Source organism: Leptosomus discolor, chromosome 1, assembly GCF_034619465.1.
Source record: "Leptosomus discolor isolate bLepDis1 chromosome 1, bLepDis1.hap2, whole genome shotgun sequence".
Classification (NCBI taxonomy): Eukaryota; Metazoa; Chordata; class Aves; order Leptosomiformes; family Leptosomidae; genus Leptosomus; species Leptosomus discolor.
In genome coordinates this window covers 138,045,960-138,064,549 of record NC_141391.1, presented here as the reverse complement: position 1 = coordinate 138,064,549, position 18,590 = coordinate 138,045,960, and the positions used below count along the sequence as shown (strand labels likewise).

Below are 18,590 nucleotides of genomic sequence, written 5' to 3'. Positions count from 1 at the left end.
AACTTTTAAATGAATACATCCTGCTAAGCCATATTACACACAGACAAAATGAGATTATCTGTGATAAAGAAGAAAACTGGCAGGCTTGACTTTAGAAGCAAAAACTACATGAAACGGGCTTTGTTTTTACTTAGTACCTTCATAACTTTATATTACATCTGTAACTTTTGACCTTATGTATTCTGTATATTTGAAGTTAATTACAAATATTCAGAAGTTAATATTTATACATATGTTATATGCAGGGGGTCTTAGAACTTAATAATAATTAATTTAGCAATATTTAGTTGCAAGATCATTCCGTTTATATGCACCTGACCTCCACATCAAGAGGAATTAATGAATTGATAGTATATTACTTTGAACTGTGTAGCATATTACTTGAAATACTCTCCATATTTAAAATTCTTTTCATTTGTGTATTTGGCTCACTTTCTACTATTTTTCTTACTTTCCACACAAGAAAGAAATGCATTTAGACTCTAATATGAGCTAGAAACACAGGTTCAGTTTGCAAGGTGCACTATACAGAATAACATAGAGAACCACCATTTTTCATGCACTAAATAGTAGAAATAAGATTAGAACTGTTTCTTTCCAAATGCAAGATCCTGTGCTTGCACCATGCTGATTAAAAAAAAAAGACCAATTTGAATGGAACAATTTATAATTCTCTCATTTGAAAGAAGGTCCAAAATATAGCATATGTTGTGAAAATATGAGCACTGGGATATCTTGTATAAATGCATAGTATAGTTACTGTAGATTTAGTAGACACACCATCTGCGTGAGTTACCTGGATAGAAAGTAATCATCTGATGTGAAAAAAAAATTTAAAAAAAAATTAAAAGCAATCACACCATAGATTGGAAGCATTGCTTTCAAATTCATCGTGAACATCATTGTCTATATTTTCCTATCTGAAGGCAAGCAACCATTTTTGCTCCTCTTTTCAGTCTCAGATATTTACCAAAGGGTTTTTCCGATGACAATTCTCTATTTTCTCTTGCAGGCTCGACTCAGGCAAGTCTTTCACCAACATTAACATAACATCTAAACGACATTCGTGAGCTTATGCCAGCTGTACCGTACCTTTAAGCCGTACATCACTGCTAACTCAAGAATTCTATTCACCAGCATTGTTTATATCAGTTTCTGCATGTAAGATAAAGCCTTAGGATGATACCTGGATGCTCTGGTCCATCCAGGCCTTGCTGTGTGCTTTAATGCTCTCCCTTCACATTTGAAATTTACTCCAGAATCCCCATCCCCAACAATGGAATTGTACATATATGACAAAAGCATGAAGGTTACTCAAGATCCTGTCAAAACATAACATGCAGGTGTCCTTCATGAAGATACTGTTATGCTTATTTAAAGAAATAGACATTTGCTAAACCAAATACAAGCAACATGAGAGATCATTCAACGATTGCAGCAAGCTCACTGATAATGGAGATTTTCTGTCCTGGTGAATCCAGACACCTTCAGCATCTCCTTAATAATTTTACTTTTACATGTTTGGAACATCATTTCCTTAGAAGTGCGCCTACTTAATCAAAATATTACACATTATGTGGCCTTTCTATTTTCAGGCTGTAGCTATAAATGACTATTTCATTTATGTTTCAAATCAATTCATACATTATTTATACCAGAAGTGCTTTAGAGCACTGATTCAGAACTCTACAAAGTATAAACCTACCTGTAAAACTCAATCTCAAGAACTGTCAGCTGCCTTAAATTGTAAAACAACAGACACTGAGACTGCAAGCCACCCTTACAGAGTAATGCTTCTCTTTCCACATCTAAGTACTTCCATTAAACTTGAATCTAACCTTGCATTTTGTAGAAATATTCACATATTCTTAAACAAGATCAAATTCATAATCACTTCAAGTGCAGCCAGCCAAAGGGTAATACTTTTGTTCAGCAACAAGTCTCTCTCACCATTAATGAGCATTTACAGTATCAATTAAAAACTTGTTGTTCCACTTACTGTGCCACATCAGATACAGCTGGCAGTGGTGACTCTTCTGATATAAGGTCAATGTCATCAGTGAAGCTGTTGGCCCGTGACATTTCTTGGGTATTGCCTTCTAAACGTCTTTTCACTGCACAAATAATTCAAAGAAATCATAATACATTAGGGAGACAGCACATACAATCTCTTTCCCTTGCTTAAGATATTGTGCAATAGATTAACAAAATGGTTCTAATACGAGACATGGCTTTCTTTTTTTGTCAGAATATGTGAAGTTGATGCTTATAACATATGGTGTACAAAAATATATATGTGCATAAACACAGTTCAAATACACAGGAATCTCTTACAAAAAAGGTTTGTCTTCCTGAGGACTGTCGCCCTGTAAGCAGAAATTCACCATACACAATTTCAACATGGGCATGATGATAGAAACAATCTGACTTTCTTTTCTTCAATTAATACTATTTGATATGTATATTTTAACTTCTTGAAAACCCTTCGTTAAAATTTTATTGCTATTATCATATAAACAGTACTTTTGTTTCAAGTATTCTATTTGGTCACTATAGTCACAAGTGTTCAAAAATTCTCCCACCATCCAGGGAAAAGCCTCAGGTGTTTGAATGCAGTCAGCTCAGCAAGGTAACCGTGACAGATATAAAGCTGTACTGTAGCTCAGCTTATGTTTCAAGCATAAGCAAGCCACTAATCTCATTACAGATTGGGAAGACATATGATGACCAACGAATGAAGGAGTTCACTCATAGACTACAAAAAACCAGAAGTGCAGCTAGCCCTGTAACTGATGAAAATTGATGTTTTAAAAATCTCTAGCCCCAATACTCATTTCCATCAAGTATAGGGCTGACTTCTTCCACCATAAATGTGAAGTATATATGTACCTGCCTTTCTGAGTTCAGCTGCATCAATATTCATAAGCAATTTTTACTTTAAGGTCTTTTCAGTATCTTTTCCTATATTTATTTGGTTCAAAAGCTATGAAGTACATCTAGCTTAAATTGCTGTGATCTGAAATAGCAGGTTTTTTCACTACTACTGGTGACCCTAACAGTGTCTAAGGGAGCTCCCTATCTATTTTAGTTCTGATCATTCTTGAAAGCTTGGCACATACAGTTATGAGCTGGTAGAGTCTAACTTGGAAAATGCATAGGATGATGCATATAAATTCAAGGGAGAAAAAAAAAGAAAAAGATGAACGTTTGGGGGTGGGAGGGAATCACTAAAATTAGGTGTCAAACAAAACAAGTAAAAGACAAAGTAGCGTCACTTGCATATGCTGTGATGGGTAAGAAGAAAAAAAGAAAAGCAACCCACAGAAATGAGGTGGCTTGCCTCCCAGAAAACCAAATTGTTGAAATCTCAAGTTAATTCTACAGCACTGCTTTGGCTGGATTACATTCAGGCTAAATACTGAAGAGCACACAACATCAGAGCTTACTATTGGAAGAGCCATAGCATAAATGGCAAGGAGTGGAAATGAAGTCTTTGGAATATAATTATAAAATGGCATAACTAAATACTGCTAAAGGACATCAAATTACAAATCTATTTTATTTACATTTGCTGCATTTAATCACAATTGAACTATGTTTCCAGAGGAAAACCAAGTCTTCCTGGTGCTGGAAACATGAACTTCCATGCTCCTCCAGCACTACTGAAACACTTTGGTGTTTATTTCCTGAGACCTGCCAGTTCCGCACTTGTTCTGATAAGAAAATTTTTCTGTAAGAGAATTATGTAGTCTTATTTCTGGACAAAGTCTTGAGACTCATAGATCCAATATTTGAAGTACTGCTTTGGGAAGCACATTTAGGAAATTTAGGAATAGCCTCCTTCATTCTGTAAAGAAGTAACATGGCACATGATCACATCTGCAAAATTAAACTGGGAAGTTTTGGCCTTAACTTCAGTAAGGTTTTCCTTATAGAAACCTAGCAAAACTTGAGAGTTGGCCAAAGGCAGAATTAAATCACTGTGCCCATATAAGCCATAATCAAATTAAAAGGAAAACATTGTATTGCTATCAAGACCTACTACACAATGGACTGCTGAAATGGTAAGAAAAGGACCTAGTTAATTCGTGGGGTTTTGCCTCCTTTACAGACAGTAGAGAGATTAAAAGTACTGCAATGTAAGAAGAAGGATATTTTATTTCTGTCATTTTAAAGGTTGGTCCATACTGCCTTATCAAACTTAGCTCAGTCTCATCACACTGCTGTTTGCAATCTGCATCCATGGGTTCTTCAAAAAAACACAAAACTGTAATTGTTTGTTTGACTTTGAATTCCTTTTTTGAGAAGTGTTCACTACTACAAAGACTGCTCCATAACATGATAGTTATGAGAAAAGAGGGACAACAGTATCAGGCCAGTTCTGAAACCTTCACTTTCTCATTTTTCTCATTTGTGGGTGCTGTGCTGACAGCTGCAGAGCAGCTCTGCTGTTACTGGAGGGTGCACCTGGAACCCCCGCTTCTCTGAGCATGGACCTCTGCAAAGAATATCTGTAGAATGTAATCCTGGGCTTAACGGCCTCAACCCATGCTTGGTTACCTAGGCAAGCAGGGCAAGCTTCTGTTCCCTTTTTATGTGGGGTAAAAGCATGCAAGTTTTCTGTTTGGTGAAGACTTTGATACAATTATCTGTGACAGTCTCATTCCACAAGCAGTACACTTACATTTCATTCCCGCAAGCATTTTGAAAAAGATAACAACGTGATTAAGTAATTTATACAAACAAGAGCTCTGTAACATACACTCCCTAGCTCATTTTATTAGTTGAAGATGCACTTGGGTCCATAAAACTAAATACTTTGGGCCATGTCTCAAAGATTTCCTCCCTGCTTCCCCTCTCCCCTCCCATGCTTCCCATATGGTCAGATCTGTGGACAAAATTTTTGTCAGTTTGGTTGCAGACTTGGTTTATCTCAAAAACCTGCCTCTAGTTTACACAAGTATTAAGAGAAAGTAGAGCTTCTCCTGGAAGTGCTGCTCTTAAATATCAAGTTAAAGCAGAAATCACAGCTCTGATGCTCATAATATTTGGGTGGTGATATTATAAGATTCCCTACTACTCTCAGAGACACTTGACTGTGTTCAGAGTCACTTCAGGTTAGTGTTTTGTGAAGTATTAAGCCATTACAAGAGAACACTTTATCCCTTGTAATAAAAGCTATTTAATACTAAATCCCTTTAAGCTTTTATCACCCATTAATTCTGTGTGTTCCTGCTTTAAAATATTAACCCATTAATAATGTTTCCTGATCCACACATCAAAACATTAATGTCAATGGTAAATGCAAGTAACATCCTCTGTTCTAAATATTTTCTATCCTTAAGGTGACTGTGAGAGTAGTGAGCAGTTTTCTTGTTTGAAACACTTTTTCTGGTACCAACTCAGTTTCTGAAGTTAACTGTCACCTTCCCTGACTGAACTTCCAAAACTCATTTAGACAACAATGTTCAGTCATAAATCAAAATTCCCAAAATTACTCAAAAAAGAACAAATTTTTTTTTGAATGTCAAGAATCCATAAGCTTCTGAGCAATGAAGTAATTCATAATAACCATTCATGATAATGCTTTGATTTTGAGGAAATGTGGAGCATTAAAATACATTCAACATATGGCAGTAATGCTTTCCAGAAATAAAACTCAAAGTTGTAAGGTCCAGCTACTACATATAGTAAGTTTGTAATGTCTGCAGCTCAAGTCAAAGCAACTATATCTTCTCTCTATATATTTATTTTAATAAGCTTTCCTTTTCCAAACTGACTTTATGGGAACAAATGCGTAATTTTTGTTGTTGCAGACTAGCAAGGAGGGAAGGCAAAGAAATATGAAGTGGAAAGGCAAGAGAAGCCATCCTTCCTTTCCACATGCTATTACTAACAGTATGAAGAAGCTGTACCTAATCGGTTATAAAATAAATATATTTTTGAGCATGAATAGTTGGAAGCACCAAGTTGAAAATTCAGAATAGTATCCACCACAGTAAAACAAACACCAGTGAATGCCATAGACCTAGGAATCCATGAAACATATCAACTCATTAAATGAAACAGCAAAAGGAAAGCTAAGTTTCATATATCTCTATTTTTATATTCAGTGTCAGTTTCTAAAATGGTGAGAACATATAATAAACACGTTGAAAGGTAACCCAGAGATCTTAGCTTTACCTAACCTTAGATTCCTTATCTATATTATACTAACTTCTGTTTTGTAGTATGGTGGAAAAAGGTAAGTCCTAGTTTACAACTGCAGTAGAAAATTCAATTGCACATGGTTCCCATTACCACAGTCATCCTCAAATAAGCAATGCCTATCAACACCAGGACAAAACAACCAGGAAGATTTTGCACTATTGTCTTCTCAGTTAAAGAGGGTGAAAAAAAAAAAAGAACAAGCAGGTCTCTTCTATGGCAAATAATTACAACTTACTGTTTTTATTTGGAGGTTTTTTTCATATTCACAAAAAAATCCCAAACACAAATTTAAAGATAATTCATACCATTCCCAAATAGTCTACTTTATAAAAGTTTGCAGAGAATTGCAGTGGTTGCTGATTTTATATAGAAAGTTACCTGCAGTTTCTACTCCTAGGAATACAAACACTAAAGAACTTGAAAGAAAGGAGATATTTGGCAAATTAAACTGGGAAAACACAGGCACATGGATAGAAATGGACAATAAATTTGAGACAGTTTAACATAAAACAGTTCCTATCACATCAATATTTATTCCTCAAATTGCTAAGTAGTTGATTGTGTGAAGACAATGTGAGTACCTGGTGACAGGGTAAAACTCACAGAGCAGATGGATAAAGATCATAAATGATTTTGGTTGGATGGGACCTTAAAGATCATCTAGTTCCAGCCTCCCTGCCATGGGCAGGGACACTTTTGACTAGATCAGGTTGCTCAAAACCCCATCCAACCTGTCCTTGAACAATTCCAGGGAGAGGGTACCCACAACCTCTCTGGCCAACCTGCTCCAGTGCCTCACCACCCTCACAGGAAAGAATTGCTTCCTGACATCTAATCTAAATCTACCCTCTTTCAGTTTGAAACTATTATCCCTCATCCTATCACTACATGCCCTTGTAAAAAGTCCCTCTCCAAGATGACCAGGAAAGCCATAGAGCTGCATGTAAAAACATAGGGCTGGAGAAGGGCCAGACAGGACATAAAAGGTAAGCTAAACAAGTGTTCAAAGCAGTAAAAAAGACTAACGTAAAGAGAACACTGATGAGGATAAGGTCTCTTTTACCAGATGAAAGTAAGGGTTGGGGCTTTTCTGTTTGTCTGGGGTTTTGCTTGGTTGGGTGGGATTTTTTTAACAGAACACTATAAAAAAACCAGGCTTGAGACACCAAAAGTAAATTCCAATCTATTCCTTCAGTGCCACTGTTTTTTAATGCCTTTCAGATCAGAAGTTGTTAAAACACTGTCTTGTAACACCAGACTCCACTACTCAATGTAACAAATGTCTGTGAGGTAAATACATGGTTTAATTTTAAATATAATGCTGCACCTTGACAGAAAATCCATGGGATGACTATGCTTCCTTCATCCACAGGTAAGAACTACCTGTAAGATGACAGCATTATTTCCTGTCTTCTTTCTTGTGGCAGGAACTCAGATCATCTCGCTGCTCAAAATGCAGTATTTTTAAAGCTGTATAGGGAGGCCAACTAGTTTGGGACCTAGACCGAGACATTTCCAAATCCTTACTTTCCTCGGAAAAAAAGGAGATATTCGCTTATGAAAGCTAAGGCACCTATACGTGTCTGATACCTGACAATTAGCCTGCCTTTAAAAACTTCTTCAACTTGCTGTTATTATTCATCTCAGCCGTCAAATGGTATTCAAGCTTACCTGAGCAGTCGTCTTAGAACAGGGCAAAACATATCACCAGCATAGACTGAATAACGTCTTTATGAAAATTATTTTATAAGAGCTTTTCTTCATTGCTATTGTGGAACTAAAGTGTCAGGAATGCACTCTGTACTAATCTAAATACAAAAGGGCTATTTTTATTTTAGTTTTCTGTATAAGTGTTAAAAATCTGAGCATCTGAAGCTGGGATTTTAAATCCTTACTAGGTACTCAAATGTAAGCCATCTGCAAATGCCAAATACTCAGATTGCCCCATACACAACTCCAAGAGCTACAAGTGCCCAGTACATTTAAAAAAGCCAAGCCACTTTATGTACCTAATTTTAGGCATCTAAATTTATTGTCATCAGAGACAATAAGTGGCTGATACTACCATTCTTGTACATTCTCCCCGAACTTGATTTTGCTCCCAGAAGACCTGCAGAATCAGACCAAAATTAACCAAAGAGTAGTTTGCTAGCAGAATAGAAATAAAAGAGCATCTGAAAAAGTGAATTGAGGAATAAGAATAAATTTTTATTTGCTGCAAACATATTGCTAAGTATATGCAAAAAGTGCCATGCCATACTTAGTTACACGTTCAGCTGCAAGTGTTTTAGATAAACTTCAACATCTGGTTTCCTGTGTATCTGATTTGAAACAATCAGCACTCAAAATGCACTAATGCTGACTTTATTTGTTGTACATTCTTTTGTTTAGATAAGCCTGCAGGCCAAATGGCATACTGACTTACCCCATGGAACCACAATCACTCATTACACATCTAATGGGACAGCATGGAGATGTAAATTAATACCAACACATAATTCAAAATCACAAAGGCATGTAGTACTGGAAAACACACAGAGAGAAAACAATGAAATGTACTATTGAATGCATATGAAGATGTTGTTACCTACCCGACTGCCTGAACATCCTTGTAAGACCTAGCAAACAAGAAGGATGCAACATATTCACAAAAAAAACCCCACACCAAAATCTTTCTACAGCACCATAAACCAGGTCATCTTAAGAAAAAGCACATTCAGTACAAAATCAACTTCTTTTCTTTAAATGAAGCATATTGGCTTAGAATATTTAGCTGAATATTTTGTACAAAACTTGTAAACAATCATCCATACCACTGAATCTGTATAATGTTCAGCATTAACTGACAAGCAGGTTTGTTGATAGATTCAGAAAAGTGGTCAGGGACCAATTGCACAAAGAGCTGTAAGTACCTCCTCATACAAAGATATGACCTGTCAGAAGAGAATTGGAGATTAATGGAGCATAGTAGAGAAGCATGCAGTGTTGGTGCCACTCACTATCTGTTCAGATAGCAAACTATGATTTCCATTGTGCTCAGTCCCTTTCAAAAGCCTTAAGTTAAGAAAGGATTTTCCTTGGCCAATTTAATCTGAGCATATTAATTATTTTTAAATGAGTATTGATTGTGCTGTGATAAAAGCATTAAGGAAAACATGCAGCTAAGTGTCAAAGTAGAAATACCAATCTAGCTATTTTAACTTTCACATTTCTGATCGGATTATGCCCTGGACTGTTTTTCAGGTTTCCTCATGGGAACGACCCACAACAGAAAGCTAGAGGAAGCTGTTTTCAATTCCTTGTCAAAACAGCATGCTAAAATTTATTCTAAAAAGTCAGATGTAATTTTTTTTTTTTTAAAAAAAAAAAAACCAACAGTGCTAAACACAGCTAGCTGTCAGCATGCTGTAGTCATTCTATTATCATCATTTAGTCATACTGCACACTGGACGACAATATGAATATCTACTGCATGGCTAGGTATGTAGTCCAACTGCCTGGATATTTATCTCTGCCCTCCAGCCTTCCACAAGAGAAAGGATATAGCATTTCAGGAGTATATACAACTCTGCCAGTCAGATACCTTTTTCCATGCACAACATGCCCTTAAATCTTCTACTTGTTACAACAAAATCTACCTCTATGGATTTTTGTCCTCCATCTTACTGAGCCAAACAGACTAGAAGACGCCAAAAACAAGGAAGCCAGAGAAACAGGCAGCCTATCACTGAACCCTAGAGGAGTTTCTCATTCTCAGCCAGAATCATCCATAGACATCTCCCATCTTTTAACATACAGGGTCTATACATATGTATCTCGAATGGCTAGCCTTTCCCAGGTTTCTATGTGGATATAGAATTGAACACCGGCAACTTTGGTTTAACATTTGTTCTCTCTTGAGCTATGTTCCTGAAAAAAAGTAATGTCTTTTTTTCTCGTGAAAGCTATTTCTCCTAAACACAAAACCAAGCAGGCTTCCAAATTCAGTCAAATATGTGGTTGATATGGACAGTAATAAGGGGTAAGGTCTGGCACAGAGGTTGGAAAACAGATTTTTCCTGGTTGGTTGGGGAAGAGGAGCATCCAAAAAAACCCACAGAGTAAATTGCACAGCAGATACAGTTCAGCTATTAAGTTGTGCCACATGGCAGCAGCAGGAGATTTGTGACAGCAGGGAAAATACAGTAAGTGACATCAAGAGGAAAAAGAACATTTGTCCAAAGCAAACCACCTACCTACCTTACCTAAAGACTTCCCAGCCCTTGAGGTCATCCTTTTTCAAGTGAGGACAGCAGGTACCTCATCTCCTCAAACATCTCCTAGCAAAAGTCTGTCTTGGAACGTATTTTAACATGTTTACATTGTCAAATCAACTTCACGACCAACAAGATATCACTATATATCCTTCCTCTCCTGTCTCTTTCTTTGCAGGTTTACTAGCTTAATAGTACATAGTCTTGCACTAAATATGTCAATAACTGGGCAAATCTGCAGTCACAGCTTTCTGCAGAGCAGCTCCAATTCTGCCACAGTAGTTTATATTTGCCATTAACACTCAGTGGCTGAACCGGCACAAAGTAGCTGACATCTATTGTCAGCAGTGAGCTACTCTTCCTGCATACGTTAGGCCCAAATGCTGCCACAACTAAGTCCAGGAGGAATGTGAACTAGACGCCTCTGGTAAAGCATGTAAGGAGACAAGTTGTATTCAAATACTGTCAAGAAAACAATGTTTCTCAGTATTCTACAGCAAAGTATTTTGCCTCAGTTCAACTTTGGAAAGCATCTCCTTTTTCTCTGAACTGAAGCCTCATTCTGCTTCTTTTGTTTATGTGTCACAAACCTTGTGCCCACAGATACTTTGAATGCGTTTTCCAACTTGGAGATACCATCTACACCAACTTCACATGTTCAGATATCAGCTCTCCAAGACTAAATGCAAGTCACCAATATTAATGCATTTCACTTTCTAAGGCTAGTAATACTTGACTGTTAGTTCAGTTATTCTGAAGAACAAAATGTACAGTAAGAACAGCGAAGAAATATATGACAAAAACAGCTTCAAGTGATCCTTCTCCACTGCTTCTTTGTTTGAGTTTTGTTTGGGTTTTTTTTTTGTTTGGTTTGGGCTTTTTGTTGGTTTTTAAGGACAAGAAGAACTTGACCTTAAAATGAAACAATTAATAGCCAGTGAAATGTAATTTGGCAGCTTGTTAGCTCTGCAGGGAGAGCTCTTAACACATACAAACTCTTAGAATTACACATAGGGAATGTATCATGTAATATAAATATATAGAGTTACTTTCCATTATGGGATTCAGAACTGCCATTATAGTAAAAATGTTTATTTTAAAAAGGAAGTACAGCTTTAGTGTGGCTATTAAAGAAAATAAATATCTGAAAACATTTTTATTTTCATGACTGTTAATGGTCAAAGCATACAAATTGCAATGACAGTAAAATTAGAAACATCTTCTGAATTGTTGTCAATGTTTTGACTCACAAGAGCACAAAACCCAATTATTGTAATTACAGTGAAATATGCCACAATTATTTGCTGGTCTGATGCAGTTCTTTGCATCACACAATTGAAACCTTGTAAAACAATTTCCCATTGACTAGCAGTTAATCACGAATGCAAGACATACAACATTGTTACCAATCTGTTTATTCCATACTGACCAGAAAAAAAAATCTGCAAATTACAGTAAATTTTAATACTAGAGGAAATAATTGCCATATTTCTCCTAAAACTCAAAGCAAGTTCAGCAAAATAATCTGTAGCTACTGACTGCACTAAATCAAAACTGTTCATACCTAAAGCTCCAGCTGTTATCTTGTACACTCCAGGAAAAAAGAAATAACAATTCATGGGAGTGTTCCTTTCCTGTTTCAAATATATTTGCTCTGCACACTTATTTGTTAGGTTTTGAATCTGAAGATATTTTAGGTAGGGCAGTAATTTGGTTATTTTGAATTCCTTTTTTAGTTGTAACTTAAGATTTATACTCATTGTTATGTGTACCCAACACTACTAACATTTTGACTGACAGATCTTCAGATCATAGAATTTGAACTGTAACTTTCTAACAACTTGTCTTCCTAGAAATACTGCAAACCAACTGATTGTATTTTATTTAAATTCATGGGGTCTTCAACCTTACGCTTTGGAGCTCAGTCAGTATGTACACTCATTAATCTACATTCCCACTTTCTCATATTGCTTATTCAGAATTTCCATTAGAAAATATTTAGAATATTTTTTATTTCCTCTTAAATTAATTTTTATTACAAAGAATACTACAAATAGAGAATACAATTCTAGAATGCTACAAATAAAACATGACTTTAATCCAATTTTATTGAGACTCAAATTGTTAGCTTTAGAAAGTGCAGCATAGTTAGTATTTTATACTCCAAATAGCAACCAAAAAGTTTGCATGACAAGGGAACAAATGATGTTCATAACTGAGATACTACTCTAAGTTGACACATGCCCTCGGTCAGAGGCCTAAAGTCTTTCTTTGCTGATGACATTGTGGAAAACATTTGAGTGTGTACTGTAACTCTCTAGGCTTAGGGTGACCTTGATTCTCCTCTGGCAGCAGACCATAATTTTGCTTGAAAAATCCCAGTGACAGTGAGAACCACACTGACAGATCCAACAAGACACATAGCTCTACTGTATGTCATCTTCCCCTCCATCAAAGGGTCTGCCTGCAAGAGGATGAAAAATCTCACTCTTAAGCATGCTTTGCACTTCTCAGTTTGACTGACCCACTCTCCCCATAAAAAGCATCTTCATGGAGCAAAGAGTGTTCCTCTTGAAGATATGTGCAATGAATCGCTGGAAAGCGGAGAACTGAGAGATCGCTGCTAGTGCTGAGATTGATGAATACAATGGTCAGTACCTTATGAACTGGCTGTAGATTCTGTCAACCCCAAAGAGAAATTTGGATGAATGCTGAATTTGAGGAGTGATTTGACTGGTATCAGCATCTTCAGATAAAGCATAGTACACAAATCACAAAAGATACGTATTTTCTTACCCTATCAGCCCCATTACAGAGCTTTGGTTTAATCTGTACTACATTCATCTTCGTTATGTGTGAAAGCGACATGGCTCAATTCTCAATCTTAATGCCATTAACCTAACAATTTATCAGTCAACATCATTATTTTTATATACACGCACACAGCTACAGCTGTTGAACCCTAACAGAGACAGCAGGGGACAGGGGAAAAAACAACTTCCATGATACTGTCTTGATTTCCAACCAAATATTTTTCATCAAAAAAAAAGCAAGTACAATTTGTTTTCTAAACATTACTAATTGTTTCAGACACACCATCAAGAAACTGCAGATGTGATTATGACAATCTTCTTTATGCCACTGACTGAACTAAAGAAGTTCTGCTATTTGTTGGTAGGCGAACCACAGACTACCCTTGCAGAACATTCCCTTCAGCTTTCTGCAGCATGAGAGATTCAGATACCACTCAGTGTCTTAACTCAGTTGAAGAATACAGACAGTGATTCCCAACTTCCCTCCTCTGTCTTATAATAAAAACTAAGATCATATGATAACTGGAATAAAAGTGTGTCTAGAATAACTTCATTAGAGCCCTTGGATAGATTTTTCTCAACTACTAAAAACTCACAGAAAATTGTTAATTTGATTTTAAGTAAACCAACAAACACATTTTTAGCTGAAATAAGAAAGATTGCTCAAGACTGAACTTCTCTTGTGGGGTGGGGAGGAATCAGCCCTGGAAAATATTTTCATCAGAAACACTGTTTTGTAAGACACTTTAGACAGCTGAGGAAAACTGTTTCATTTTGAAAGAACATCAAATACTTGACAGTTTCATCACTACTGTGAAAGGTTCTCCCCCAATCACATCAGCTTGATTTTTCTCACAGTAGATTTCACAAACCTTTGCTGTTGACTAACTGCCAAGAAGAACCTCTGAGTAAAGCAAAAGTATTACGAAGTCTATGTCCAGCGGATAAACCCAAGAGCACACCTGACTTGAGTCTGTATTCTGAGCATGGCTACTGGCTTCTTGCCATAGGGAGGCTGGGTTTTGAAGACAAGGCACTTTGTTCCAAAATAATTTCTATTGCATTCAAAGACTAGGTTAGAACAGAACAGGTAACCCTGCCTCCACCTTTTCTTTCAGCAAACACCTGATATACAGGCTACATAAAGAATATTTAAGAATTCTGATGTGTTCATTCATTCACCAGTGGTTTCAAATGATAACCATTTTGCTTCATCCATTAAATCTGGAGAAAATGAATGATTCATTATATATATTTTTGGTAAGTGTAAGTGGAGTGGAAGCAGGATTCCACGGTCATTTAAACGCAAACATATACATACCTTCCTGGAATGCTTTGCACTTTTGAATAAATGCTGAAATAGAAAAAAACAGCTGGATTTTTCTAATATCAGATAACAACAGATCAGGACCAAAAACTGTGCTATGCGCTGCCTTGTCTCCATCAGAGGTGAAGAGCAGATGAACAAGGACAGCACAAATATACAGTGCTAGCTTCACAGCGAACTTTCTGTGGTCTGCAGCTGTGGGACTTTCCAAGTGAGAGGCAGTATCCAAGAATTCTTGATGCGTCTTCTTATTTAGCAAATTTGTTCACACGGAGTTGAGGATACACCAAAATTTGTTTACACTGATTTTAGTACAGATCTGAACGTGCACTTGCCCAGCAAATGGAAAATTCACACAGTGGCCTCAAACACTGTTAATAGGGCTATGGGGGAAAAAAATGCAACACTTGTGAAGCACCACATCAGAAGCTTAGAAAGGCAGGATAGAAGTAAAATGAACTTTATCCAAATAAATCTTTAGAGGAAGGTATTACAGACTCCAGACTCTGGAAATAATGAATTTGCCCAAGAGGCAAATTACTTCTTTCGACAGGACAATGTGAAGACTCTTATTACAATCCTAAAGCATTAAGACTCAAGATTTTCACTGGCATTTGGACCCTTGGAATCATAAAGGCTACTGACTGTTGTACACAAGGCTTTTGGAGACTTGCTTTCAGACCAGCAGTGAGAAATTAACACGTTATTCCCCATCTCCTCTGCCCCCAGCCCCTTCTTTTTCATTATTGCTCTTGTGCAGTTACTTCATTGTTCTGAGCATTGACTATGTTTCCCTATTGGGGAACTGCCCCCCTACCTCACCCCTCCCCAAAACCCATGCCTTATGTGTTAGCATTCAAGCTATAAATGCTTTAGTGTTCTCTTAACCAGATTCATATATCGTCCTTTCTCCATCTGGGAAACATTTAAATTAGGTAGAAGTCACAAGTGAAAGGAAGACCTTGCTGCTTGGTTCAAAGTACTGACCATTTCTGGTTTCACAAAGTTTATTATAATGATGTTGTTTGCTAGCATGGCACAGAAGCACCTTCTTGATAAGGACTTGCTTCTCTCATGCCACGTTCTAACCATGACTCATCTGATATTACAAAAGATTCACAACCAAAACCTTAGCGCTCTCCTGTTCCACTCCAAGGTCCTTATAGATTGGCAGCCCGCACAACATACTCAGTTACTTGCAGTTCAACAGGTTAAATAAAAGCTAGCAGCATGGAGACAAAGTTCAGCAGCATTATTTACCTTTGACTAGCTGTTCAGTTGCAAAAGCAACCACTTAGATGAGATCACTGAAATTGAAGAGACCCTTTCTACAACAATTCCTTCATTTTTTCATGGCTAAGTTGTCAATTCCATGAGTCTCTCGTAGAAAAAAAGAGCAACATTTCAGCGTTTGAGATGGGACACACCTGCACTACCCAAGGGAGGATGTGCAAAGCTAAGACATCCTATCTCCCTGTGGCATAGTTTCTTCAGATAGTTGTCAGAGAAGCTACCAAGATGAACACTGGAAAAATCTCTCAGACAATTCCATCTCATATAGAGAAGAATTACATGAATCAGTCACAGCAGCATCTAAATGAAGGGAGGAAGAGAGGAGACTGTAGATGTGCGATTGCATCCTATGAAACGGGAACATACTAAGGTCCATTCAGTGCTGGAGAGGGGAGGTATGGAGATGAAGGAGGTAGAAGATAGCATCAGAAGTCTCCTTAATAAGCCTTATTCCAAATTAAATGTTTTAAAAATAGTAAACAGAGAACTTGCTCAAAGTAATCTTTTTTTAAAACTGCTACTAACACCAACTTTACAGAACCCAACTTAAACTGCCTTGCTCTCCATTTGTAAATGAGGTTCAAGAAGTCTTTTCTCCCACAGGCTGTTCCTACTCCAGCCAGTCCATGTCCGAGTTTGGCAAATACTAATGCATTTATTTATCTAGCAGAGAACATCTTTACTCCCTTAAGGAGACTTAAGCAGAAGACAGCACGTAATATGAATTGAGGATCTTTACCAAAGCAATTCCCTGCAAAAGGCATCACTACCTTATTTAAGTAAATCTCTATCAGCTAGAATAGATGTCATACATACAACATATGAATAGGCCTATGTCTTATAAATTTGATTTTACCTTAATAGAAATGGTGCAACTGCAGAACTTCCAAAGACAAAATTTCTCCAGCAAGAAAAGGAAAAATCCTATTTAACATTGATTTTTATGCTAAGGCAAGTTCGTGTATACTTTTGCATATACTTTCTGGTCATCAGGCTGTCTAAACTCATCCCTGTAAACCTTAAGCTGCTAGGCTGCCATGTACACCAAAATCTAATGCACACTCTCTCTCTTTCACAAGGTTATAGAAAGAGCAGCCCTTCAAATAAACAACAAGGGAAACTTGTAGAATTCTGTCTACGGCTGCCGGCACACACTTGCTTCATGATGGCTCACTCAGCACAAACTAATCTAGGATAGATTCAGGTCAACCTGACCTGAAATGGATCTTAATTGAGTTAGTACAACCAGGTCTAGAGTATCCCATTGCCATGGTCTGATTCACCCCACTAAAAGAATGAAAAAGCCACTAGCAACAAATATTGGCATTATGCTGCTTAAGATTTTTTTGAAAACTGGCATCAAGTTCTGAGAACTCAGCATAATGTAATACTTAAAGGAACACAAATGGATTGAAAGGGTCAGAAGACAGTTGCAGTTTATACACCCGTGAGGCAGATTCAGGACCAGATTGTGTGCAAGCCAGAATTCCAGGAATTAGTTATCAGAATTGTATTACAGATGCTCTCCCTGTAATTCTTCTTATTCAAAGACGAAAAAAATATTCTTCTCCTTTTACAGAGGAGTTTCTAAGTCCATGCCAACTACACACAGTTCTCTTGTTGCTGAGACCACATGCTACAGACCACAGCAAGAATGCACAAGAGGAAACCCAGAAGGTTTTTTCTTTGATGGTGGATTTCCACTGCTAGAAGATGCTTAATACAAAAATACATTGTTAAAATAATACATAATTTAAAAAGCCAGTATTGCTTTATATTTCCAAGCTGGGTACTTTTCTGCTGCATTGGGTAGCACTGATCACATCTGTATTTTTTCACAATAGGAGACAGGAGGGTGCCATATAGGAGTCTTACCCACATTAGCATGGAAGGAAAAGCAAGAGAACTCTCTAATAGAGGGTGCAGAGTAGAGAGGAAGGGAAGTCCAAAATAATTCATTACCTTTCCCCCACAGTCCCTGTAGGCCTTACTCCAGAGGAATTCCCATAGAAATTATTGCCAAGTCAGCTGGGATATTCACTGCAAATTTCTCTGCAGGAGAACACTAAGAAAGAGCTTTTCCCAGACATCCATTTACTCACTTATGGTTTCCAAAGAGGTTCATTTAAATATAAATGTTCTCCTGCAAGTGAACAGGATTCATATTAAAAAGAGTATATACTCCAGTTTTGCCAACTTCCCTTGTAAAGAAGGAATGTATTCTCAACACAAAAACATTGCTTAAATGCACCACTTATTTTTCCATATATCTCCCACTGAATGACTTAACAGTGGTTAGCATTTTATTCAGTACTAGTAGCCAATTCAGTGATTCCTTTAGTTCTATTTAACAGAAAAGTCAACTGAAAAGTAGGTATCAATAGATCACTATAAAGTCCAACACCCTGATTCTGCAAGAAACACTAAGAATTTTAAGCAAAACCACTCATAGATCCTAAGCAGAAGCTTTTTAACATCCTCAAAGTTTGCTCATAATTCAACATCACATTCTATCAAAAAAAAAGTAACAAGGTCAGATTGTTTCATCAGTTGTACTCAAGCAATGCTAAAGAGTTTAGAATTCAGCCCAGTTTTAATCAATACAAATAAGCAGTCTTACTCACTTAGAAATTTATTAACTCTGATCAATATGTTTCATACAACAGCTGCACAAAATCAATGAACAACGCAACC

At 36.9% G+C, this 18,590-nt stretch overlaps 1 protein-coding gene across 1 annotated transcript in view; it reads right to left on the bottom strand.

The window, feature by feature from the left end:
* Window positions 1-18,590, bottom strand: part of LOC104347009 (potassium voltage-gated channel subfamily KQT member 1) — a 518,893-nt gene that overhangs the window by 412,178 nt on the left and 88,125 nt on the right. Inside the window, exon 11 of the mRNA XM_086465940.1 lies at window positions 2,000-2,114. Coding sequence (XP_086322066.1) covers window positions 2,000-2,114 — 115 coding nt within the window. The remainder of the gene's footprint in view (window positions 1-1,999; window positions 2,115-18,590) is intronic.